The 24,639-nt window shown below is 40.3% G+C and overlaps 2 protein-coding genes across 10 annotated transcripts in view; one reads left to right on the forward strand and one right to left on the reverse strand.

The window, feature by feature from the left end:
- The window catches only part of ntrk2b (neurotrophic tyrosine kinase, receptor, type 2b), a 30,588-nt gene extending 23,889 nt beyond the window's left edge, over nt 1–6,699 (reverse strand). For 3 of the 6 annotated variants that reach the window (XM_034709623.1, XM_034709622.1, XM_034709621.1), the window contains exon 1: nt 272–658. In XM_034709623.1, coding sequence (XP_034565514.1) covers nt 272–474 — 203 coding nt within the window. In that variant the 5' untranslated portion in view covers nt 475–658. Of the gene's footprint in view, nt 1–271; nt 659–3,238; nt 3,299–4,351; nt 4,472–5,034; nt 5,718–6,683 lie in introns of those variants that run through there. The other 3 variants (XM_034709626.1, XM_034709624.1, XM_034709625.1) reach the window with 3 other exon arrangements.
- On the forward strand, nt 5,100–24,639 carry hnrpkl (heterogeneous nuclear ribonucleoprotein K, like). 4 transcript variants are annotated; one of them, XM_034709630.1, is made up of 17 exons: nt 5,101–5,278; nt 5,419–5,438; nt 7,245–7,351; nt 9,161–9,258; nt 9,340–9,396; nt 11,261–11,304; nt 14,144–14,216; nt 15,915–16,028; nt 16,184–16,312; nt 16,467–16,774; nt 17,704–17,757; nt 17,898–17,934; nt 21,658–21,673; nt 22,857–22,889; nt 23,017–23,084; nt 23,180–23,349; nt 24,020–24,639. In XM_034709630.1, the coding sequence occupies exons 3-17, from the start codon at nt 7,291–7,293 to the stop codon at nt 24,048–24,050; spliced, it is 1,293 nt and encodes a 430-aa protein (XP_034565521.1). In that variant the 5' UTR covers nt 5,101–5,278; nt 5,419–5,438; nt 7,245–7,290; the 3' UTR covers nt 24,051–24,639. The 4 variants fall into 4 exon arrangements, with proteins under 4 accessions (XP_034565522.1, XP_034565521.1, XP_034565520.1 ...); XM_034709631.1 differs by lacking the exon at nt 5,419–5,438 and having other exon boundaries at nt 5,100–5,278; XM_034709629.1 differs by lacking the exons at nt 5,101–5,278; nt 5,419–5,438 and adding an exon at nt 6,686–6,818 and having other exon boundaries at nt 17,904–17,934.

A 24,639-nucleotide genomic window follows, 5' to 3' on the forward strand; every position in this document is an offset into this window, starting at 1 on the left:
TCATACTAGGCAACATGATCTGACGAACCCAAGATGCGAATAAAATCGCGCATTTTTGTGGTTGACATTTTGCGCACGAGACAGACTTTGCTTATGATTAATCCGCACGCGGGAATCAAATCAGACCAGGTCTTATTGGTGATGGTATTGGTGTTATCATCACCTTTATTATTAGAATAATCCCCCAGCCCACTGGTATCATTTCGACCTACGATCTCTACGCATTGCATCCTGATAAAATTCCTACGCTGTCATTTTTCCATACACTTACATCTCCGTGATGTTTTCCATGTCATCTAATGTGAGCACGGGGAAATCCTCGAGCCCCGGCGCGGAATCAATACAAACAATCCTTGAGATGCTGCAAGTGCAGGATGCGGGGCAAGCATCGCTAAATCTCCACATCAGCCCCGTGAAAAAAACCCAAAACAATCCGAGACGAGCCATGCCATATTCCCCCGCGCTGGAGTCCATCGCAGGTCCACTGAAATCCCACCAAAACTGAATCTCAATGCTCGAATTGGATTATTGGTCAGATTTCCTCCCCTCACTGAATGTAAATCTGGCCAAGTTAATCCGCAGAAGGAGGAGGGAAAAAAAAGACGGCGAGGAATGCGCAGAGCCCACGGTTTTAATATCAAGATGCCATGGACTGGCCTTCCCGTCTCCGCAGAGCTGCTATCACACTACTGCATATCGATGTCGTGAAGCAAAGGTGTCAAGTACTCCGTCCTGCTGCTGCTGCCTGCTGCTGCTGCTGCTGCTGCTGTCTCCCTCCTCTTCCTCGGCCACAAAAATCCCCTTGCCTTGTAAAAACAAAAATGACCTCTTACAGATGTTAAAAAAAAAGCTAAAGGCCCAACATCATCACCACCACCACCACCACAACGAGCGGGTTCTCTCCTCAGAGTGGTGATGGGGAGGAAAATAAGAGGGAGCGCACAGTGGAGTAAAGGATGCGTGGTGATGCTGCTGCGTGTGTAGGGAGGAAGGCTACCTGCATGCGTCTATCGATTAACGCCGAGGACAAGCGAATGTCCCCCCACACAGACAGCACTCGGATCGGGTTTAGAGTGGACTAAGTCAGTGAGATATTCTCATGACAAGTTGTATTTGAAGGGAATTGTTATGGATTTGTTGAAGGATGCAGTATGTGGTTGTTTATAAACAACCACATACTGCAGTCTTGTTTGGCTGCTCCACTTCAGTTAAATGTTCAGTTTATGATGAGAAAAAAACACTCTAGACATGTAAAACGCTTAGTGTTGAATGTTTTGGATGAAATAACCCCCTTTTTTGTATCCACACCAGCACTGTTGTTGTACGGCTGGCCATTAGGCCTATAGTGTGACGTACGGTTGACGCACAAGACGGGGTGCATCTATGAAAAATAATTACCTATACTATGTCTGCAAGCTTCAAATAGGTGGCAGTCCAATCACTGATCAGTGTAGGTTATATGAGCAAGTACTGAAAAATGAACCTTAGCTATTTTAATTTTTTTCTGGAATGGCTGAAAAAATTAAAAATGTTTTAATCTAGCTTTGATAAAGTACAGCACATTTTAAGATAAAAAACAGAACACTGTTATCATTTGTAAATGTTCAGTTAGTTGCACAGGGTTTGAAAATTGCTTTACATTTTTACAAATATCTCAGTCTGACATGCACTTACAAACACATTTAGGAACTCATGCAATATAAAATGTTTTCACCTTCAATGCCTCAAAATAAGCAAATAAAATGTCTTATACATCCATTATTTTCCACTATGCATTAAACAACAGTGTAATAATTTGTGATAAATCCTGTTGAACTGGCAGATTCCTAAATTTCACCCATAACAAGGAGGTACACTCGCCCAGGACACATGATCTATGACACAGCCTGGATGGTTAGTGTCGCTATGGTGACTTGCTTTTTACAAATAGCGCTGACAATGTCAAGTGTCGCTATGGTTGCAGATGAAAATATGTACGCAGGCCTCTCTCTCTCTCTCTCTCTCTCTCTCTCTCTCTCTCTCTCTCTCTCTCTCTCTCTCTCTCTCTCTCTCTCTCTCTCTCTTTTTATGAGAAACATCAAGAACTGAATTATATCTGTCTCCATGGTAACCTCAGAGTATAGGGAGAGGGAAATAGCTCTTTATTTTGATCCTCGCCTATATCTGAGGGAGCATGACAACCCTACAAGGAAAAGGGGGGTGTTTAAAATAGATGGTGTGTGGACATGTGTAATAATTGGACATTAAAGCGGCTGTTGGCTTTTATCTGAGCAGCAAAGTTAATCTAGTTGCAAATGGTAAGAGTAGATTTATTTCATTTGCGTAAGTTTGAGTGCGAATATTGGCGTGCATTAATGAAAGTCATTCAAAATTAAGTCCAATATCACATTTAACAAAGATTATAAGCTCTTAATTAACTGCTATTTTTTAAGTTAAAAAAAAAAGGAATCACTCTAGAGTGACTCCTGCAGACATTTTGTTATTATATCAGATTTGATCAGTTATATTTGTGCATTCATATTGGTTGAAGAATTGATAGTGTGCACTGAGTTTGAATTTTGTATTGCACCAGCAGAAAAAAGCAGGTAAACTCAACTTTGGAGGACTTGTTAGCAAATTAACTTTTGGCATTCCTCACCATGAGAGCCTGCTCCTCCTCCTCCTCCTCTTTTACAGTAAAACTTTGGTAACACTTCTGTATCATCCAACTCTCATCTACTTTTGCTCCTTCCTCCTTCTGAACCAGCTGGTGGCAGACTTGTCTCGAACCTTGCAAGCAGTGATGCAGCTGAGACTCAGCCTGCTTTCTCTCAGAGTACGGATTAGCAACAAAGTGCTTGGTTATACACTCATTTGATCTGAGTGAATACGACCAACAGTTCAGTTTCAGAGACAGAATGAGTCTGATGTGTTCGAGACCATGCTGACAGAATGATGTGCTTTCAAAAACTTCAAGATTGCCTTTTCTATTTTTAAAATCAACACAATATTCTTTGGCAGATCTATCTATCTAGCTTTAAATATATCTAGCTTGGATCCTGGGCTGATATGAACCTGACAGTCAAACTTTTGAGTTAGGATTGAGGCCTTCCAGAATTTGATCATTTGCAGCGGATTATTTTGAGCCTCATGCATATCTGCAAAAAGGTTTTTCATCACTCTGAGTTTTGGAGCTATTGCAGATAACTGATTCCCACGTTCACCATAAAGATGAGTAAGAAAACAAGCTTCAACTTACTGCTAAACTGCATACTTCTTTTGACAAGAATCCACTCCTCCACTTCCTTCAGTTGCTTTTCTGTGGAGATAAACAGTTGTGGGAAAGGTTGAGATCCTTTACTTAAGTACATTGTTAAAGCACTTCACTACAAGTAGAGGATGTTCAAATTATGCTGTTGTCCAAAAAGGGGGAAATAGGCTAATAAAAATATCATGCGAGCTCAAGATGATGCCTTGATGTCTTGATTTGGCAAGTAGGCTACTGTTAAAAACCCTTTTAATAGAATTCTAATGATTTAAAAGTGTAGAACAAACCAACTCATCTAAGATGCCACATTTTTCACAGAAGGCATCTTAGTAGAGTACTTCAAATTAAAGGTGGGACATATAAGAGAGCTAGCATGTGCAGGCAGATGTCTGGTTCTGCTTGAGGTTTCTGCCTGTTAAAAGGACGTTTTTCCTTGCCACTGTAACTAGCTAAATACTGCGTGGTGCAATGCTCATGGTGGATTAAGACGAGATACGATCGAGTCCTGTCAGTAATACGGGACTGGATCGTATCCTGTCTTGATGTTGGGTCTTTGTTAATAATTGAATATAGAGTATTGTCTAGACCTGCTGTGTTTGTAAAATTGTCTTGAGATAACGTTTGTTGTGAGTAAAGATTGATTGATTGATTGATTGATTGATTGATTGATTGATTGATTGATTGATTGATTGATTGAAATTGTTCAATTGATACAGTGATAAATGAGGGCAACACCACTGATGGTAAGAGAACCTTAATAGTGTTGTGACTCAAAATATGCGTCAACAACAAGCGTGTCAGGACGTGTGCATCACTTTTAAGTGTCCTCTGGAAACACTTCCGTTGTGTTGTGGTCTTTGCAGTGCGTTTTCTAAATGCTGCGCATTTGTTGTCAAATTGATGAAGATGTTTTCTTAATTTGCTTGTGTTTTGTCTTTTTGCATGTGTTTTCTTAAGTTGCAGTGCTGTGAGCTTCATAACTCTGTTTTCAGTTTTGACAGGTTAATTTCAGTTGTTCTTTTAAAATCTCATCTCAACCTTGTGAGCGTCATTTCTGGTATTCCCAGAGTTGCAAAAGTTCAAGCAATCATTGGCTTTATTTACCTCATTAATGTGGGCAATGGCAGCATGCATGTCCTGGTGTGGTCTTGCAGTGACCCGCCTTCTGTGTTGCTTTCTCGCCAGTAATTTTCCTGTTATAACCATCGCCTGTATAAAATATGGACATAGTATCCGTGACGTCACCCATCTGTTTCTGAAGAGCTGTTTTGAGACCAAGCGGCGGCGGCGGCGGCGGCAGCCATATTGCTGCTGTCGAGCCAGTGTGATGTAAAGAGGCGGAGTTTGAGCCTCATAGCCAACAGCTACAGCGTTCCCGCCTGTCAATCAAGTCAGCTGTGCCTCTCATTGGAAGACTCGTAATCTCAATATCTTCGAAATTGCCGCGTTAGAAAAAAATCCACCCTCCTCACAGTGAGAGCTGATCGAGAAATGAGCTATCCAGACTACACTCGTCTTTTGTACCAGACTGTAAACATGTTTATTTCTGCTGTAAAGATCTCTTTTTGCCATTCATGTGTATGTGACTTCCGGTACTTCCAGAGCCAGCCTCAAGCGGATCCTCGATGAAATGCAGCTTTTAACACTTCCGCATTGGACTCATATTTTTAGACTGGAGGTTGCCGCTTGGTTATGACAATAAAATAAGATTCTTTATTATGAGTAGTCTTTCTGTTTTTCTGTTGAGTATTTCTAGTTTTCTAATTCAAAGGACCTGTATAAGTTACCCATCATTAAGGACAAGAACCCTTGCCCAGTCATGCCCTGGTTGAGAGGGGGGGGCGTGTCAGTCGAAGGGGGGCGGGGTTGTTGCCTGACTGGAAGAGCTGCCTGCCAGCCTTAACTCGGGGACTTCATCAACCCAAAGTTCTCATGGAGCGTTTAATAAATTGTTCTGCGTGGCCACTCAAGTATGCCTTTGGCTTTCAATGAATTTGACATTCCTCATCTCCGCCCGCCTGTGCTGTCCTGGTGAGTGAAAGAAATAGTCAGAGTCTGAATTGTCGACGAATCCTTCTCCGCCTCAGAGTCCCCCCCCCCTCTCTCTCTCTCTCTCTCCATGCTGAAACCATTCACACGTTTCTGGGCGAGGAAACCGTGGACGACCGCAGTTACAGTAGTTCTGCTGCAGGTTTGTTTCTCAAACTATCATTTTTTGTGGAAGCTTGTTATTTTTTGGTAGCGTGGCGTCATGTCGCCCTTTTTGCTTGTAACGGTTCTCCAAATGAGATTCCAGTGCTGATATAACGGGCACAGTTATGTCTCTAACGGCTGTGTTCACGTTATGTTTCGCTTGTGAATGTTTTACAGTCGCAACGTGTACACTGAAGCTGAGAGACACGCCTCGTAGAACACACAGACAGTCACTGGTTAGCCTAGCAGAGCTGTTAGCTCCGTGCAATACTGTCAACTCAAGCTAGCCAATTTGTGTTGGAGCAGGCAGTTAGGTCAGGTGACAAAAACACGTTTACCTCTTTGCGCCTAAGTAATTGCGCAGTTTCCTTTTGAACGCATTCCTCGTGTATCTGTTCTGCATTCAATTGGTGGTAAAATGAAAATCACTAGGCTCAGTATTATCAATTTAAAATGCATAGGTAGTGGACGTCCTCAGGTAGTGGACTTTTAATTGTACCAAAAGTAAAAACTAAGACCCACGGTGAGGCAGCTTTTAATCATCACGGCCCACGCCTGTGGAACACCCTGCCTGAAGATCTGAGGGCTGCACAGAGCATAAATATTTTTAAAGGCAAACTCAAGACCTACCTTTTTAGTCTTGCTTTTAACTGAGTTTTATTTTTATTCGTAATAGTTTTATTTATTTATTATCTATTTCCAATTAGTCACCTTTATTCTACTTTATTTATTTATGTACTTATTTATTTATTTTAAGTCTAACATCTTAAGTTATTTTAATGGTTTAATATTTTAGTCTTTTATTATCTTAGAAATGTATTTTACTTTGGTGATTTTATCTTGCTGTTTTGAATTTTAACATCTTAATTTACCTCCAGTGTTTCAAGATATCATGAGAGCGTTTCCTCAGTTCGTTCAGCAACTTCTTTTTTATTTTATTGATTTATTTTATTTTTATTGTTTTTATTTATTATGTTTTTGTTTTGTTCTTTTTCTTAATTTATTCTATTTTTAAGTTATGTACAGCAATTTGTGTTACAATGTCAATGTATGAAAATCGCTTTATAAATAAAGTCTGATTGATTGATTGATTGAATAGCTGACACCATGTATGGTAATATTGTTGTGCACGTTACGTTTACATTTACAGTCTGATAGTGTTTTCAGGAGACCATTTACCAAACAGGGGTGTCCACTCTGAAGTAAATTATATTATTTAAAATGCATGCCACTCGTTTCTCACCAGTGTTTGCTTTCACCACCATAAGGCCTCAGTATAGTGGTGATGCTTGCAGAGGTCCAACTTGCTTAAGCAGTGTGCAACTGGTAATGGTAGGCGTTGCATGTGGGTGGATTGCATATACCAGAAGTCCTGCAGGCGAGTTAAACCAAGAAGGACCCTTGGGACTATATTTTAAGTAAAGTCAGATTCAAACTGAACTAACAAGTCCATCATTTATGCTGCTACATGTATGCTTGAGCTAGCATGAATTGTCTTCAACTGTTTGATTAAAATTAAAATGACAGATGGAGTTAGTGGGTGAATATAATAGACTGCATAAAAAAGGTGAAAATTCATCTCTAAGCCTTGCCTCATAATTTTGTAGTGCACTGAGCTTCTTCTAGAAAATGTTTGACTTCTTTTTGGAACATTTGATCATTTATTAAATAAAAAGATTGATGCATCAACCAATAATTAAAAAAAATAATCTAGATAGCAATGTTGGATAGATTTATCCTTGCCTGTATTTTATGGAGACAGGCTGATTGTATAATGCCCCCCCCCTTCTTTTTCTTTTTGCAGATCCAGGGAGAGGAGCCTGTTTGCATTCCTCTGCAGGTGCAAGACAATGGAGGTGAAAATTGAACAGGAGGACAAAGACATCTCATTCAGTAACACCGACACAAATGGTAAAATACATTTTTTGACAAGAACAAAAAATGCTGTGAAGTGTTACAAAGATTGTTTCCACCAGAATGTGCTCATGCACATTCACTGCATTCCCTAGAAAATGAACTAACCCTGTGCAGTGTTACAGCCATGTTGAAATACAGTGAGAAGATATACCTACTGATAATTTCACTCAAGGGAAGACGGAAAGAAAAAACTGAACATTTCTGGCTGGTTCTAAGTAGCATGCGGACATGTCAGATGGTTGAGGGACTCTCCTGTCCAAGATACTGCTGTTCAGTGGGCTCTGAGCAGATCTGCCCAGGTTTTAATCCAGGAAGGGGGACATGGTGGTGCTGGTCGATTTCCAGGATATATTTGGCTGAAACCAGCAACCATCATGTTGTGATAATTTTATAACTCAGTTTGACTTTTTGATCAATTATTTTGTGATAAATAAACACAAAATATACTTAAACTATCCAGAAGTTGTGTGAGAAATGCTTTTTGAATTTTAATGATAATAGTAATGTTTAAAAAATGGCCCACAATGCCACACAATTTTGCTCCTTGTGATATTATTTTCCTAAATATTGTGCAAATTAAAGCTTATGTATCCTCTGCCTGCCATGGTTTTCATTATGATTTATTTAATTTGAATTATGTTGACCATTGCTAATTTACCCTTTCATAGATTATGACATACTGATGCCATCACTCATCACTTAGTCTACTGATGATGAAAAAATACAAGTCTCATCTTTCTGTTGCAAAAGGAATCGAGGCTCTAGCTGTCATATTTTACTTTATAGTAATTTAAATATAACTATGCATGATGTTTGGGAAAAGATATAGACAGATTTGTTGGGCTGATAAATGGCATTTAGGAATAATCAGCATCACACGATGCCTGTGCTCCCAGGCTGACTAAAAATAAACAAATAACGACTGCAGGCAGCCTCATCAGTATGGCTACTCAATCAATCAATCTTTATTTGTATAGCGCCAAATCACAAAAAACTTTATCTCAAGATGATTTTACAAACATAGCAGGTCTAGACCTTACTCTATGTTAAATTATTAACAAAGACCCCAAACCAAGACAGGATACGATCCAGTCCCCTCTTACTGACCGGACTCCTTCTTATCTTAATCCACCATGAACATTGCACCTTGCAATACTTAGATAGCTACAGTGGCAAGGAAAAACTTCCTTTTAACTGGCAGGCACCTCAAGCAGAACCAGACTCATGTTAGACAGCCATCTGCCTCGACCGAGTTGGGGTTGGAGAGAGAGAGATGATAGTGATGAGATGAATAGAAGTACAACGACGTGTCCTCTCTTTTCTTCTGTGCAACAGTTGCAGTTTGACCAACAGCTCCACATTTAGCAGTTCCATCTCCAACAGAATACGCATAATATGCCAGAGTGGCCATAGTTTCCCGTTCATCAACAAGCAGTGAATGTTGGGGGACCGGAAACTGGCAACATGACTAGCAAAGAATAAGCACTGCTCACTAGAGTTTGTTGCAGAGTGACATGGACACTCCAACGCAGAAGTATGAGATGCTCACAACGGGGAGTATGGCATAGCTATGGTGTAGAGTCAACACAGAAGCATAATACAGATAATCGTGCACATTAGATTGCTATGTACATGAAATAATGGCTGTTATCATCATGTTATCGACCACTATTTGAGATATCACAGTTTGCAACTATTTCATTCTGAAGATTGGAGTAAAAGGAAATAAACTAGATATATGTTGTCACCAGTTCAATGTATGTTCTGTCCAGGTTAGATTGACCCAAGTTGTCTTCCTCTCAGGTAAGCGCCCAGCTGAGGACATGGACGAGGAACAAACCTTCAAACGCTCTCGCAACGCAAACGAGATGGTGGAGCTGCGCGTGCTGCTTCAGAGCAAAGTAAACACCCATTCATAAAGTGTACTGCATTAACTGCTGATCAAAGCGATTTATTACTAAGTGAAATCTGTTTTCTCACAGAATGCCGGGGCTGTGATTGGAAAGGGTGGCAAGAACATAAAAGCTCTACGCACAGACGTGAGTAAATGGATGAAATAAGGCTCTGCAACAGGAGAGCTGCCGATGCCCAGTTTGACTTGAAAGACTCAAACCTTAATCCGTATTGTTTAAAACCCTCCCAAACTTGCAAAGATTTCTTGCCAGAAGGTTTCTGTCATTTGACATTAGCCCCTTTCACACATGTAGGACACTCATGAAAATGTACTGACACTGGGGTGCAAAAGTTAAACCTGTTAACCCCAACTTCATGGAGATCCCGCCAGCCTTGTGTGAAGTTATACTGAGCTACTGTAAGAAAAAAAAATCTGGTTACTTCACTGCAAGTAAGCGGATGGAGTGATGACATTGTTCATATTGAGCAGAGGTTCCCTTCACTCTCTGTACTCATTCTCTTGCATGCCCTACCGAGCTATGAGAGCGCATTCAACTTACATAATCTTCCACTTATGTCCACACGAAAGGCACGTTTCTGAAAATTTTATAGCCTGAATATCCTGAATTTATTTAAGAGTTGTTAGGAGTTCATGTGTGGAAGAGGCCATTAACAAGTGACATGCACTGTCAGCCAAACGTCACTTTTCCATGGCAGTGAAATCAAGTTAGCACATCTGGACAGAGCTTGGGGTTTCAGCCTGAATCTAATTCCACCCATAGTGTTGTATTACCTTGTGACAACAGGTGCCTAAGTTCCTAGAAGAATATAATAATTTTTTTCAGTATCAGTCAATCAATCAATCAATCAATCTTTATTTATTTAGCACCAAATCACAACAAACGTTATCTCAAGAAGTTTTTACAAACAGAGCAGGTCTAGACCGTACTCTATGTTAAATTATTAACAAAGACCCAACTTTAAGACAGGATACGATCCAGTCCCCTCCTATGGACAGGACTCGATCTTATCTCATCTTTATCCACCATGAGCATTGCACCTCACAGTATTTAGCTAGTTACAGCGGCAAGGAAAAACTTCCTTTTAACAGGCAGATACCTTGAGCAGAACCAGACTCATGTTAGATAGCCATCTTCCTCGACCAAATTTGGGTTGGAAAGAGGGATAGAGGAGAATAAGAGAGTGTGATGATAGTGATAGGACAGATAGTAGTAGTAGTAGTAACTTTCAATGGACCAGAGAGAGAGTTAAAGTAAGTGATGGGGGGAGGGGGGTGATATAGGATCCCAGTGTGTCAGTGTGCCGGTTCCCTCTGCAGTATTAGCCTATAGCTACATTAATAAGAGTTTGTCAAAGCCTTAGCCAGCTTTTACTATAAGCTTTATCAAAAAGGAAAGTTTTAAGCCTAATCTTAAAAGTAGAGAGGTCGTCTGCCTCCTGGACCCTGACTGCTGGATGATTCCCAAGGAGAGGGGCCTGATAACTGAAGGTTCTACCTCCCATACTACTTTTGAGAGACTTTAGTTACAGCGAGCAAGCCTGCATGCTTGGAGCGTAGTGTTCTAGGGGAGCAGTGCTCCAGACTTTTTATTTTTATAACTTATCCTTGTCCAGGTCACACTTCCTCTTTTTCTTCAATCACCACAGTTCTCTCAATTCACTTTTGGGTCAAAGTGCAGCGTGTATCCAATTAAAAATGTATTCCTTCTCCCCCTCTTCCCTTCTCCTGTACTTTTTTTTTTGTTTTTACTTTTGGCCACCTTCCTCCGTTGCCCATGTACTGGATCGACATGCCCCTCCTGCGTTGGCCAAACTACCGCCCGCCCCTGAACGCCCGCCCACCTGACACTCCCTGGTTGGCCCCGCCCAAAAACCGTGCCCCTCCTTAAACGGGCACCTAACTTGTGATTGAATGCCCCTGCCCAATGCCAACCTCCTCCACCACAACCACCACCACAACCACCACCACCTCCACTTCGGCCCATGCAGTACAATGCGAGTGTATCAGTCCCAGACAGCAGTGGCCCAGAGCGGTATGTCCCACCAGTTATTGCCTCACTGCCTGATTAGAACAGTGAAACTCATGTCTTTGATAACCTGCCTTCTGTTTCATTTTAACATTTTTATATATACATGACAGAAAACTCCACCTCCTCCCCCAAACACCCCCCTCCTCCACCTGTAAGAAACATGTATTGTTCCCTTTGATTTATATGTCCATCTTTAGCACCTCCATTGAGTTGGACTTTTTTCATTACAGTTGATAGTAAATGCAAAAACCACTCATGACTGGGGCTGTACCTGACTCAGAATTTTGTCAGTCGAATCAATTATGGGTTTTGAATAGGACTGTTGGTTCTGCTTGTTTAAATACAGGGCCACACCAGACACCTACATCAGGCACACATGTCTCAGGTTTGACATAAAAGATGCAAGTTAGTCAAAGTGTTGCGGACCAACTGCTTGTGGACATCCCTTTCTCTACAAGCTATGTCAGTGCCACTTTTGACTCTATCATTAATCAGTCAATCAATCTTTATTTGTATAGCGCCCAATGACAACAAACGTTTTCTCAAGCCACTTTTACAAACATAGGTCTAGACTCTAGACCAGGGGTTCCCAAACTTTTCAGCCCGCAATCCCTAAAACATAGGTGCCAAAGACTTGCGACCCCTACGTTCGCTCAAAGTGATTTAATGTTGCTTCATTTAGCTGGTCTGCAGAAAATTTGCCTATCTATACGAGCATGTAGCTGTATTTCCTGTGCTGGTATGAATTAACCTACTGCTACTGATGCTTTTGATAATTTACTGTTCACTAACCCCAAGTCATCTGGCAAAAAAGAAAGGCTGAAAACTCATTACATTTTCTATTTTCCAGGTTTTATTTCAAATGTAGCTATTTTGGCTTCTATTTTAGTGGATATTTTTTATTGTAATGGGTAAAATGTACTATTTTTAGATAACTTAAAAAAAAAACATTCTGGAAGACATCTCACGACCCACCATTTATGCCTCGCGACCCACCAGGGGGTCCCGACCCACAATTTGGGAACCTCTGCTCTAGACCATACTCTATGTTGAATTATTAACAAAGACCCATATCAAGACAGGATATGATTCAGTGCCCTCTTACTGACAGAACTCGATCTCATCTTAATCCACCATGGACATTGCACCTCGCAGTATTTAGCTAGTTACAGCGGCAAGGAAAAACTTCCTTTTAACAGGTAGAAACCTCGAGCAGAATCAGACTCATGTTAGACAGCCATCTGCTTTGATGAGTGGGTAAAACTGTGTTTTACTTTGTTAGTAAGCTAAATGGGTGTCAGCTCACCTCACACCTCCCAAAGCCGTATAAAGACCAGAGACACACTAGTTCAAACATGAAACTACAGCACTTCATGTTTTTTTTAACAGTTTTAATAATCTTATCTTTTCTGTATTGGAGAGTAGGAGATCTCAAAGTAGAGTTGGGCTCCGAGTATAAATCTTGTGAAATGAACACAACAGGAATTTGAACCTAAACTCTAGAAAATAGAAACAAGAATAGCAGCAGCACATTTAGAAGGCCACCTCAGATCATTTCAGAAACACAGATATTTTACTTGAATCTGCTTTTTCAATTATTTCAATGGCTCTAATTACAGGGTCTGTTGGTTTTAGAGGCTCCCCTCACTATCTCATGACTGATGAGAACAACAGGGTCATTTTCAGAATATTGTAAATGTACAGCCTGCCATGCTTTTGCTCTTACATTGTTCTGTACAGTAATGCAGCTGTAGAGTGAGCATTTTTCCTTGTGCGGATATAGTAAAAATATTGGACTGGCAAAATCTGATTAAAATATGGATCCTATTGAATTATGACATCACATACAATTAGGGTGTAGCCCCACTAACAGCCTACTACCATGTAGTGGTATTTAATGGTTACAAGCTCAGCTTTTGGGTGCTGCTCTTCCTTGCTTTGATCTTTAATTTAACCATGAAAACATTTGGAAAGTAGACATCTTTTTCTTATTCTGTCCTCTGTGGCCCACCTGGCCTCCCCCTCCTCCTCCCCCCACGGTTTCAGCATCACTGTTCATGATTTCTGACACAGCACTGGCTCCTGTCTGGAGGCTCTGCCTCCCTCCTCACTCATTGATGTCGTCTCTTTATTTAATTGTGCTGCATCCCTTCTGTTGAATTTCTCTCAGGCCCCATCCGATCAGAGCTGCCTGCTAAACCTTTCATAACCCTCCCCCACCCCCAAAATCTCACCCCAACCCCTTCACCCCTGCTCCTGTCCTGTGCCACAAAGAAGTTGGTAACCACTCGCATTTCCTCCCCCAACTCAACCCCTCTACTCTGTTACTCTTCTCTCCTGCCCACCTCGTCTCCTCCTCCTCACCTCAGCCCCAGAGCTCTCCCCTCCCCTTCCCACCCTCTCCCTCTCTTCCAAACCTTAGGTCACAATGAAAAGGTGTGCTGGTGGCCCAGTTGTTATGTTTCAGTTTGCTACAGTCCTGCTCCCCAGCTTGCTGGTGGTGGGATGATAATAGAAGATCTCTCTCTTTCTGTCACACCCCTTTCCCCAAGTCTGTGTGGCCCGTCTCACGTTAATTTTAGCCGTTTTGGAATCGTCCATCCTTCCAAGACTCTTACTGTAATAAACAACATCAGATAGGTGCATGTGTAATCAGTTTATTGTTTTTTTTTTAAAAATCATCTTTTTGTGTAGGTAGAAGACCTAGATTTTACTTCCTTCCTTTACTTCTGTGAGTGTTTGACTACTCCAAATGGATTCTTTTTTTTATCAGGTTATGACTTTTGGTTAACTTGTTCTTGTTGTAACGCCTTGCTTCCTTGGCCAAAATATTTTCTGACAGGATCCTAAGTGTGAATGCCAGCATCGACACTATTGGAGAGATCCTGCTGAAAATCATACCAACTCTTGAGGAGGTAAGTGGCCATGTTGATTACCCTGTTTGATATTTACAGCACCAATAATGACAATGCTTATTCAAATGTGTTGCTTGAGATAATTTGTAGTCATTCAATGCCTAAGTTACTAGAAGAATATCATTATTTTTTCAGTATCAGTCAGTTAATCAATCAATCAATCAATCAATCAATCAATCAATCAATCAATCAATCAATCAATCAATCTTTCTTTCTTTATTTGTATAGCGCCAAATCACACAAGAAACGTTATTTCAAGATGCTTTTACAAACATAGCGGGTCTAGACCGTACCCTGTGTTAAATTATTAACAAAGACCCAACAACAAGACAGGATCCGATCCAGTCCCCTCTTATCTCATCTTAATCCACAATGAGCATTGCACCTCGCAGTATTTAGCTAGTTACAGCAGTAAGGAAAAACTTCTTTTTAACAGGCAGAAACCTTGAGCAGAACCATACTCAGATTGCTTCAGTAGGTCCGGTCCCCTCTTACTTACAGGACTCGATCTTATCTCATCTTAATCCACCATGAGTATTGCGCCTCGCATTAAACTAGTTAAGGAGGCAAGGACAAACTTCCTTTTAGCAGGAAGAAACTTGGAGCAGAACCAGACTCATGTTAGACAGCCATCTGCCTCGACCGAATTGGGGTTGGAAAGAGGGATAGAAGAGAATAAGAGAGAGAGAGTGATGATTTGAATTGATGATAGTGATGAGACGGATTGTAGTAGTGCTAGCTGTTGCAGCTGGAGTCTAGAATGTACATGGCAGCAGGACGTCTATGGCAGCGACACAGAGGAACCTACGAGACAAGGGAGCTCAGGGACTCCAGAAAGGTCTATGGTTAGTAACTTTCAATTGGACAGAGAGAGTTAAAGTAAGTGATTGTGGGAGGGGGGTGAGATAGGATCCCAGTGTGTTCAGTGTCGCAGTTCCCCCGGCAGTCTGAGCCTACAGCAGCATAACTAAGAGCTGGTCAAAGCCTGAGCCACCCTTACTGTAAGCTTTATCAAAAAGGAAAGTTTTAAGCCTAATCTTAAAAGTAGTAAGCATGTGTTGATACGTATTAGAACCCAGACAGGATGAACAAGACCTTATTTATGTATACAGATAGAATAGTACAGCAACTTTGAAGAATGCTAACAATTTTGAGAATGCTAACCATTTTGCTTTAGTTTTAGAAGGCAGATGTGAAACTTGTTGGGTAAAATATGGGTATTAATCTCTCCTTTTTATTTATATATATTTTTATTTTTATAATTTTAATATCAACAATATTATTTGTATTGTTTATTATATCTTTTTTAAAATTAAAGTTATATATATTTTTTTTAACTGTTTAAAACATAGAAATATCTTTGTGTATTGGACTGCACTGTGTTGTATAGTTTTCATTTGCTGATAAAAAAGAATCTTGAGGAAAAAAAGTCTTAATTACATCCCAATATTATTTATTTAAGATGTTTTTTTATGTGTTGCACCAAGTTTTATTTCAAATTAGATCGGCCTGATTAATCGTCTGACCAAATAATCGCTCCATCTCTTATCCATATATCCAAATATATCAGATTTAACGTAGCATGTTTTTCTGTTAGGAAAAATCAAGTGTTTAATTCCAGAAATGCTATTTTTATCCATTGATGGGAAGAGTTTTAAGCCTTCCTGATACTACCCCTGATACTTTATGTTTCTGTAGTACCAGCATTACAGTGGGATGGATTTTGACAGCGAGCTGCGCCTGCTGATCCATCAGAGTTTGGCAGGGGGCATCATCGGGGTAAAAGGTGCCAAAATCAAGGAGCTGAGAGAGGTAGGACAGTTAGTTGTCACTTATATCATAGGAGTTAGAGCTGCTGTAAAGGCATGGTAAACTAATAGAGTTCTTAATCGAGGTTGTCATCAGCAAAGCATTAAAACTGAATTTGAATGCCTGGATTTCAGTGTTTCCATGTTTTCATGTACTAGAACACACAGACCACCATCAAGCTGTTCCAAGAGTGCTGTCCTCACTCCACGGATAGGGTTGTGTTGGTTGGGGGAAAGCCTGAGCGTGTCATTGACTGTATCAAAGTCATCCTGGAGTTGGTGGCAGAGGTGGGTTCATATCTCTCAGATCTGTTGGAAATCATTAGTTTTAAGTGTTCAGAACTGTATTGTTTGAATGCCTTTTTAAAGCTAATTGCAACATAACCACACAGCAGTCTTTTGTAATATTTTCTTTTTAATTATCCCATCTTTCATCCTACAGGCTCCCATCAAAGGTCGCGCTCAGCCTTATGACCCCAATTTCTATGACGAGACATATGACTATGGTGGTTTCACCATGCTATTTGAAGAGAGGGGCAGACGACCAATGGGTGGATTCCCCATCCGTGTGCGTGGGGGCTTTGAGCGCATGCCCCCCGTTCGTGGCAACAGGCCCATGCTGCCTTCCAGAAGGGACTACGACGACATGAGCCCCCGTCGAGGTCCTCCACCACCGCTGAGTAGAGGTGGGCGAGGAGGCAGCCGAGCACGAAATCTGCCTCTCCCACCACCACCGCCGCCAAGAGGAGGGTGAGGAGGATCCCAATCACTGCTGGCACCTACTTTTTAAAAATAAATTATTGAGTGTTTGACCTTGTGGTTTGGTTTGACTTTGCTTGAGTAAAAGCTATTTATTTTTTGTGGAATAACCCGGGACTTCCACTAGATCCGTGTCCGGTCTGTCCCCGTGCTCTCTCTTCCGTCAACACCCACGGGTTGTGTTTTTGGTATACATCACAGAGCAGGACCGCCGTTACCGAGATTTTCCCGCAGTAATTACTGCATTAACGAATATCCAACTGCTCATCCACGTTGTCTTTACCGGCCTCTTAAAACCTCTGACCTGATGACTCTAGGTCTGGCTCATCATGACGGTTTGTTGTCGTAGTTAAGTGGAAAACAATCTGGCGATGACACAGTCTTTTATCTTGAAAATTAACCGTATGTTTTCATTTTCATTTGGTACCTGACTTCCTGTCCCACTCTTCTCTGTCGAGATTTATGCGTCGTGCTCCAGCATCTGGAAAAAATAGAATTCTTGCGTAGCTGATCCAGAAGGCTCCTGCGTGCTGAATCAGAGACGCAGCTGGAACGCAATAGAGTGGATCCAGAGTTGACACATTGACTGGAATAGAAACCTATCAGATCCAGTGCCGTGACGGATCGGAGACAGACCGGACAACAACTTTTTTGTTTCATTTCTGTTTGGATGTTCACATTTATTTTTTAATAATCCAAAGAAATTATACCAAGTAACCAGTGCTTACAACAAAAAACAAAATGGGATGATGAAGTGAAGTAGAACTGAAATGAAACAACTTTTTTTCATTTATCCACATAAAGCAAACCAAACTACAGGCGTGAAAGCACCTCAGATGCCTGACTATGTGAAATTTTACATTTATACATTTTCTACATTTCTTTTTCGATACTTTTTTCTTGTCTGTCATTGTTCACAGGGGAGACCGGTTCTCACATGGCAGCTATCACAGCAGCATAGACGACAGACCGAGGTGAATATGGACTAAGATTGTCAACAATTAGTTTCTTTACACTGCATAGTATACCTTTCACACTCCCAGCTTCAGAGTTTAGTGTTTAGAGTCAGTGGAGTGTTTAGAGAACTTATATTAATCCATCTTTTTGTTTTTAGCGACAGAAGAGGCAGAGGAGACCGTTATGACAGCATGGTGAGTGTCTCTGTGTAAACATGTGCTGCACCTGCTTGCCTAATGCTTCCTAATCTGAATTATATTTCACACAAGGTGTCTGGAATTCCTCATTTCTGAGTGTAGTATCAGCACAAAGGCATGAGCACTGTGCTGCTTTTACACTGCATGCACACCCATCTAGGCCTGTTGTTGCCTGGTAACAGTTGTCTCCTTGGTTACCATAGAGCAGCCAAGTATGTAGCGCTAGCAAATGAACTTGAGCTGACACCAAAGCAATACCTGAACAGGTTCCCTTCAGGACATGGCTGCAAAAGTGTAAAGATAAATACCACAAAGTAAATCTATTAATTCTTGAGATTTATGGACCAACATTTAGCGCATGAAAAGACTTCTTTCTTACCAAGATGCAAATTAATTTCAGCAGCAGGAGCCTCAAGGGATGCGAAATTTCTGAAATGTGGCAGAAGGATAAGTCTTAGATTGTAAAAAAATAAATAAAAAAATAAGCATATAGCTAGGATAGTGTTAGAAATTTAATATCTGATTTAATGATTATAAAATACTATAAAAATAGTGTACACAGATATTTTTATGTTTAACAATTTAGAATATGTCCATCAACCAATAATAATACTCTTAGGCAACAATTTGAATACTCAGTTTCTTAATAGAGGTCAGGCAAATGATTAATAGGGCTTTAAATGTCCAAAATATTAACAATTCCTTTCTTGGTAATGCTAAAAAAAAGGAAATGTGTTGATTATGTTCTTAATCAGTTTTCTGAGAAGAAGTAAAAGCATTTCAAAAGTTTTGATAATTATGACCCAGTTTGGAGTCCTCTTGTCGACCTAAAGAAATGTAATGTAAATGGATCAGTGGCACATCTTTTTTGTGCAACCTTAAATCATTGCAACACACATACAGTGGTATGGGGCGCCATTTGTAAAGATGTGCATACCAAATATAACAGCAACAAGTAAAACCTCACAAAGCTTCTGGAGTTTCTTCCTCAAACAACTTTACAAAAATGTTAAAGAAATAGTATGAGGCGCCGTTTGTAAAGTTGTACACACTGAAAATAACAGCAACAATTCTCCACATTTAGCTCCAAAACGTCCTAAAAATGTAGTGAATTTCTGAAAGTCAATTTTTTTTATCACATTTAGAAGAATATTTGTGATCTTCTTCACATTTAATTTTGCTGTGCAAAATATATTAAGTTAAAATCACTGTTCAATCCAAATGCTAGATATAAATATAAATCTAATGTATACTTTATGGTGCTTGGACTGCATCTCAAGTCCTTGGCTATGCGGTGGTAACTCCAGCTAGCATTAAAAAGGGCCTTTATTCAAACCCTTTGCTCTCTCATTAGCTTCTTCTTCACCTTAGCCATGTTCAGAGAGCAACATGTGTTCAAGACTACTTCTAGAGGCTTTTAAATTTATATCAATTAGTGGTGTGGCCTCAGTGACAAAACCCTGATGTTACCAATCACTTAATGAGAAGGATATGCCTTGTGCATTCATAAGAATCATACAGCTGCGTCCTAAGACTCTTGCATCAGCATCAATGATCACACTTGACCATGATAACACAGGTTATTTGGCTTCATCTGCGAAGGAACATGATTGTGTGACATTGACAGTGACATAGGCCTAGCTTGTTTTTTTTGTAGGAAAATGATCTAAAACTCCTTATGATGGCTCTATTCTATGGTTTATAGAGCATGATGATGACTTTGTAGATATTTCATTCATTTTTATGGGTATTTTAATGGCCAATTCAACAAAAAACAACTGAAACCTTTTTGTTTGCCAAGTGTTCCAAAAACAATTTAGCCACCACTGTATGTAAATGGTAAATGGCAAATGGACTTGTACTTATATAGCGCTATTCTAGTCTTTCTGACCACTCAAAGCACTTTTACACTACTCGTCACATTCACCCATTCCTACCCATTCACTCACTGATGGTAGAAGCTGCTATGTAGTGAGGGACCATCAGTATTAGCTGATCTCATTGGTTTACATTCACACACCTCTAAACAACAGAGGGAGCAATTCGGGGTTCAGTGTCTTACTAAAGGACACTTTGGCATGTGACTGCCAGAGCTGGGATCGAACCGCCAACTTTCCGATTGATAGACGACTGACTCTACTTACTGAGCCACAGCCATTGGCTCCATTTATTCTTTTATTTAGTAATTATTTCATTATTCAGTAATTTCGTGTTTCCTTACTCACAGCAACTGCATCTCACATCAATAAACCACAAAATCTGTTAAAAGCCACAATTCCTCCCACTTCAGACTAACCAGAAGTCTGAGAACTGTGTGAGGTCTTCAAGTCTTTTGATATTTAGTAAAAAGAACCCTCAGTGGCAACTTTAGGACATACAGCTGGTTAGTTTTATGCTGTACAGCTGGCTGGGGCTGCCCCTTTGCCAGCTGAATTCTTCATGGTCTGGGTTCAGCAAGATGCTTAAAAGATTCCTCTGAGATTTCCTTCTCCATTGGCTAAAAGCGTCCCGCAGTTGCTTCTTATTTGTTGGCTCCAGTTTTCATCCTACAAATCTCCTCATCGTCCACATCCTAAAGGTGCTCTATTGGATTGAGATCTAGTTACACTGGATGCATTTATATTCCTCTATACTAAATGCTCTTGTTGGCAGACGCAGCTTTAGATCATGTGTTTGTGTTGCTCTGCTGGGAGTTGCCGTTTTCAGATGGGTAGATTGTGGCCATATAGAATGCACATGAACAGCAATAGTACTTAGGTACACTATTGCATTTCAATGAGGCTGGATTAATGTTGGAACTTGAAATTTGTCTGACCAAACAATGTTTTCCAATCCACTACTGTCCAGTTCTCAAATTAACAAAACTGTTGTGTTAACAAACTGAGAGCTGCCAAGGTGTCTTTAAGCCATCAATACATTCTAACTCTTACTTTACTGCTCATCTTTATTCACAGTTCTTTGAAAGTTATATTTTTGTGTCTTTTAAACCTTTATTTTATAGAGGAGAGGACAGTGGATAGGGTAAGAAACTGAGAGAGAGTGGGGGACTGACATGCAGGAGAGAGGCCGCAGGCTGGAATCGAACCTGGGCCACCCGCTTTATGGGTGCCCAATTTAACCCTAAGGCTAAGTCTGCGCCCCTTTTCACAGTTTTTGTACTCAAATTTAAATCTAGGGGTGCTTTTTCAGGAGATGGATTAAACCAAGAAATAAGTGTTTATTTTGCAGCCATATCTAGATGGGTTATTTTTCATTTTGCTTTTGATCTGAGCAGTTACATCTTGGGCTGCTAATTGGACTGTAAACTATTCAGTGCAACTGGGCTAGATTTTTTTTGCGCTAACTCTTAGCTTAGCTGGAGATACAGAGAAGTTGGCTGTCAATCCCAGGAGCATACATCATCGTCATACCGATTAGTTCTTACGAAATTGCTTTACTGCTGCTGTTCAAATGTATAATTCCAGATGAATGCTGCTGAAAACTGTACAGGGCATGCTTAATGCTGTGGAATCAGTCCAGACTCAGATCCTTGTGTTAAATTTCCAGCACCATGCTGGTTTCTTGCCTCAGATAAATCTGACTGTTCTAAATACAGAATGATCCAGAACCGGTCAGGTTATTTGTGCTACAATGCTGAATGGTTACCAAGTGTTTGGTCTATTATTATGTCACTAAAACAGTTTGTTTCTTCTTTTTCTTCCAATCTATCCTGACATGCAGAGTGGAGGTGGATATGGTGAGTGTTAATTTTATGTAAATCCAGATGAACAGTTTTGTCATCAGAGGAAAATCATGTCTTCATTTGTTAAAATTGGGTCATATATATTTTTTTGTACATTTTGTAGTTTCACTCTTCTCAGGAATTATGTCCTGTTAGGGGCTCTGCTTTTGGCTGTCAGGTCCAAGGCTAGATCATACACTCAATTTGTGTCCTCGTACCAAGGTAGCTTTTAGAAGCTTATGAATTGGAATACAAAAGCTCTTCCTTTATCTTTACGAAGGTCCCAATGCTCATTTTTGATGATATTTTCAGAAATGTGACAGTGAAAACGTGTCTTTATTAGTCAAGCGATAGATAGAGGTGGTTATTTTTTTCTGGACTTCAAATTTGTGGGTGTTTTTGATTACTTTGGTCTTCTACAGATGTTTTGTAATCAAGCGGCGACCTCCTGTCTCAAAATATGACGCCCATGCGGAAGTGCTAAAACCTGCAGTTTTTAGCACATTCATCTTGCTGCCCTTCAGCAGACCAGTGTGTCACTCATCAAGAATCTTTCGACTGGAAAACGTAATAGAGAGTTAATTATTTTGTCTGACGTCTTCGTCTACCCTCCGGCAGCGGTTTCAGGCTTTAATTCTAAAACTATGAAAATAATGAGTCTTCAACTCGATAGGCTTGTCAATCAATTCATCAATCTTTATTTTTATAGCGCCAAATCACAGAAAACTTTATCTCAAGACGCTTTTACAAACATAGCGGGTCTAGACCGTACCCTGTGTTAAATTATTAACAAAGACCCAACAACAAGACAGGATACGATCCAGTCCCCTCTTATCTCATCTTAATCCACAATGAGCATTGCACCTCGCAGTATTTAGCTAGTTACAGCAGCAAGGAAAAACTTCTTTTTAACAGGCAGAAACCTGAACTCAGATTGCTTCAGTAGGTCAAAAAGATACACAAGAATGACTTCCTTCTGTTTCACACATTTGAAAAAGTCCCCACAGGAGCTTTAGAAACAAAGAAACATGATTTTCCTTTGACATATTTGTTGGCTCACATTGTGTGAAAACTTCTTTATCTCCTTGGACTTTCGCTGTATTACTTCACTTCTCTATCACACTCTCTCTTGCCTTTCTCCCTGTGGTGTGTTTTCACTTTTTCTCTCCTTGCTTCTTTTTCAATGATCCTTTCAAAGACAACAACTCTTCCTGGGAGCACTTTCAGTCCGGTGAGTGGCGTTGGATTAAAAATGTCAAGTATCTTGTTTGCTAACCTAAAGGGATGGCTTTGTCTTGTTGCATGTTTCTATCAGAGACAAATTCACCTGAAATGCTCTTCCTCGCCCCCTGCTGTAGGTGGAAGAGGTTCATATAGTGATATTGGAGGCCCAGTCATTACAACACAAGTCACAATCCCAAAAGATGTAAGTATGACATCACATCACTCAAAAACCGATCTTGTCAGAAATGTAACTTTCCCCCTTAACCTCATGTTTATTCACCATGTGTTTGTTTGCAGCTGGCTGGCTCCATCATTGGTAAGGGCGGCCAAAGGATCAAGCAGATCCGCCACGAGTCTGGGGCATCCATCAAGATTGATGAACCACTAGAGGGCTCTGAGGACCGCATCATCACCATCACCGGGACACAGGACCAGATCCAGAACGCCCAGTACCTGCTGCAGAACAGGCAAGTGGCTCTGTCATTCCCCCTTAAAAAAAACACTCACACAGGATTAAAGGGAGGAATGCACACTACTCTGTGTGATCAGCTTTATAGCAGTTTCTTTTCCTTTTTTTTTCTCAACTATTATGCACATCTTGAAAACATTTCTTGGTTTCAGTATCTCAGTTTTTGGGCAGCTCACTGTTTATACTTTGATTTTAACCTTTTCATCTTTTGGCTTAATCCCAGAAGTCATTTTTTCCACTACAATTGTAATTTTAGATGAAGCAGCAACAGAATTAGTCACAGTAGCAGCCCTAATGTTATCAAAGCTACCTGCAAACATTGAGCTAAAAGCAGTGTTTTAATGCATTAGATAAATATTTACATTTTTCACATTATTCCAGGACATTAGGCTGTTTTTATTACCCCAGTATTTAATCTTTAAAGCTTTTCAGTTCACAGACACTTCCTTTCCTACACTTAAAGGCTTAACTGCTCTTGCTTCTCACAGAAGAAATGTATCCAGGGCCTTGACCTTGGCATACTTTTTTATAACTTACAGTTGCGCTCCACATGAAAAATGTCTCACAGTTTTCAGCTCCCTGCATTAACAGCTGTGTCAGGGTCCTGTTGAAATAAATATTCTTCATGTCATAAAATGTCCTCCCCTTTTATCTGTCTCTTATTTCAGTGTGAGGCAGTACTCGGGTCGCTTCTTCTAAGAAGGAGGAGGTAAAGGAGAAGATTGAAGCCATGCTGCCAAACTGTTTGCTCCTTTTATTCAGAGCTACATTCCTCTGCTTTGGGTAGATGTGCTCCCTCCTCTTCATATCAAACATTACATCATCTATAAATCCTAATTTTCATCGTCAGGACTATTTAAAAAGAAATATTAAGCTGCCAAACATCAAACGAGTATTCAACATGTTTCTGTGCTCGTGCTATTTTATTTAAATTTTTTGGGAGATTCTTGTGCCGTCATTGGAGTTAATGCATCTGTGATAACGTTTGGTGTTGTGAGCCACCTCGGCTCTTTATCTCTCGCATTTCAGTACAGCATGCAGAATGTAATCTTTAAGTAAGGAATTCTTTTTATTTCTTTATTTTTTTGTCAAGTATTAAAGCACACGCTTCATATGATCATGCATGGTCTAAGCGGTCAAAGTAAGGAAACTGCAAAAGGCCTTGCTTGCAATACTTTCTATCTCGAGGTTTGAACTTAATTACCTTGTAACCCCGAGAAAATAAAAATTGTTTTCTTGTGATAACTGTTATCCCTAAAAAATAAAAAACGTTTGTTTCTTAAGGTTA

This window comes from Notolabrus celidotus, chromosome 19 (genome assembly GCF_009762535.1).
Source record: "Notolabrus celidotus isolate fNotCel1 chromosome 19, fNotCel1.pri, whole genome shotgun sequence".
In the NCBI taxonomy this organism is placed as follows: domain Eukaryota; kingdom Metazoa; phylum Chordata; class Actinopteri; order Labriformes; family Labridae; genus Notolabrus; species Notolabrus celidotus.

What these genes read in the sequence shown, in the direction of transcription:
- hnrpkl (XM_034709627.1), top strand. Translation starts at nt 6,784, where the DNA reads ATGTGGGTGGATTGCATATACCAGAAGTCCTGCAG. An exon ending in GCGTGCTGCTTCAGAGCAAA is followed by an intron (nt 9,259 to 9,339) that starts GTAAACACCCAT and finishes GTTTTCTCACAG; the next exon opens with AATGCCGGGGCTGTGATTGG. An exon ending in AAATCAAGGAGCTGAGAGAG is followed by an intron (nt 16,029 to 16,183) that starts GTAGGACAGTTA and finishes TTCATGTACTAG; the next exon opens with AACACACAGACCACCATCAA.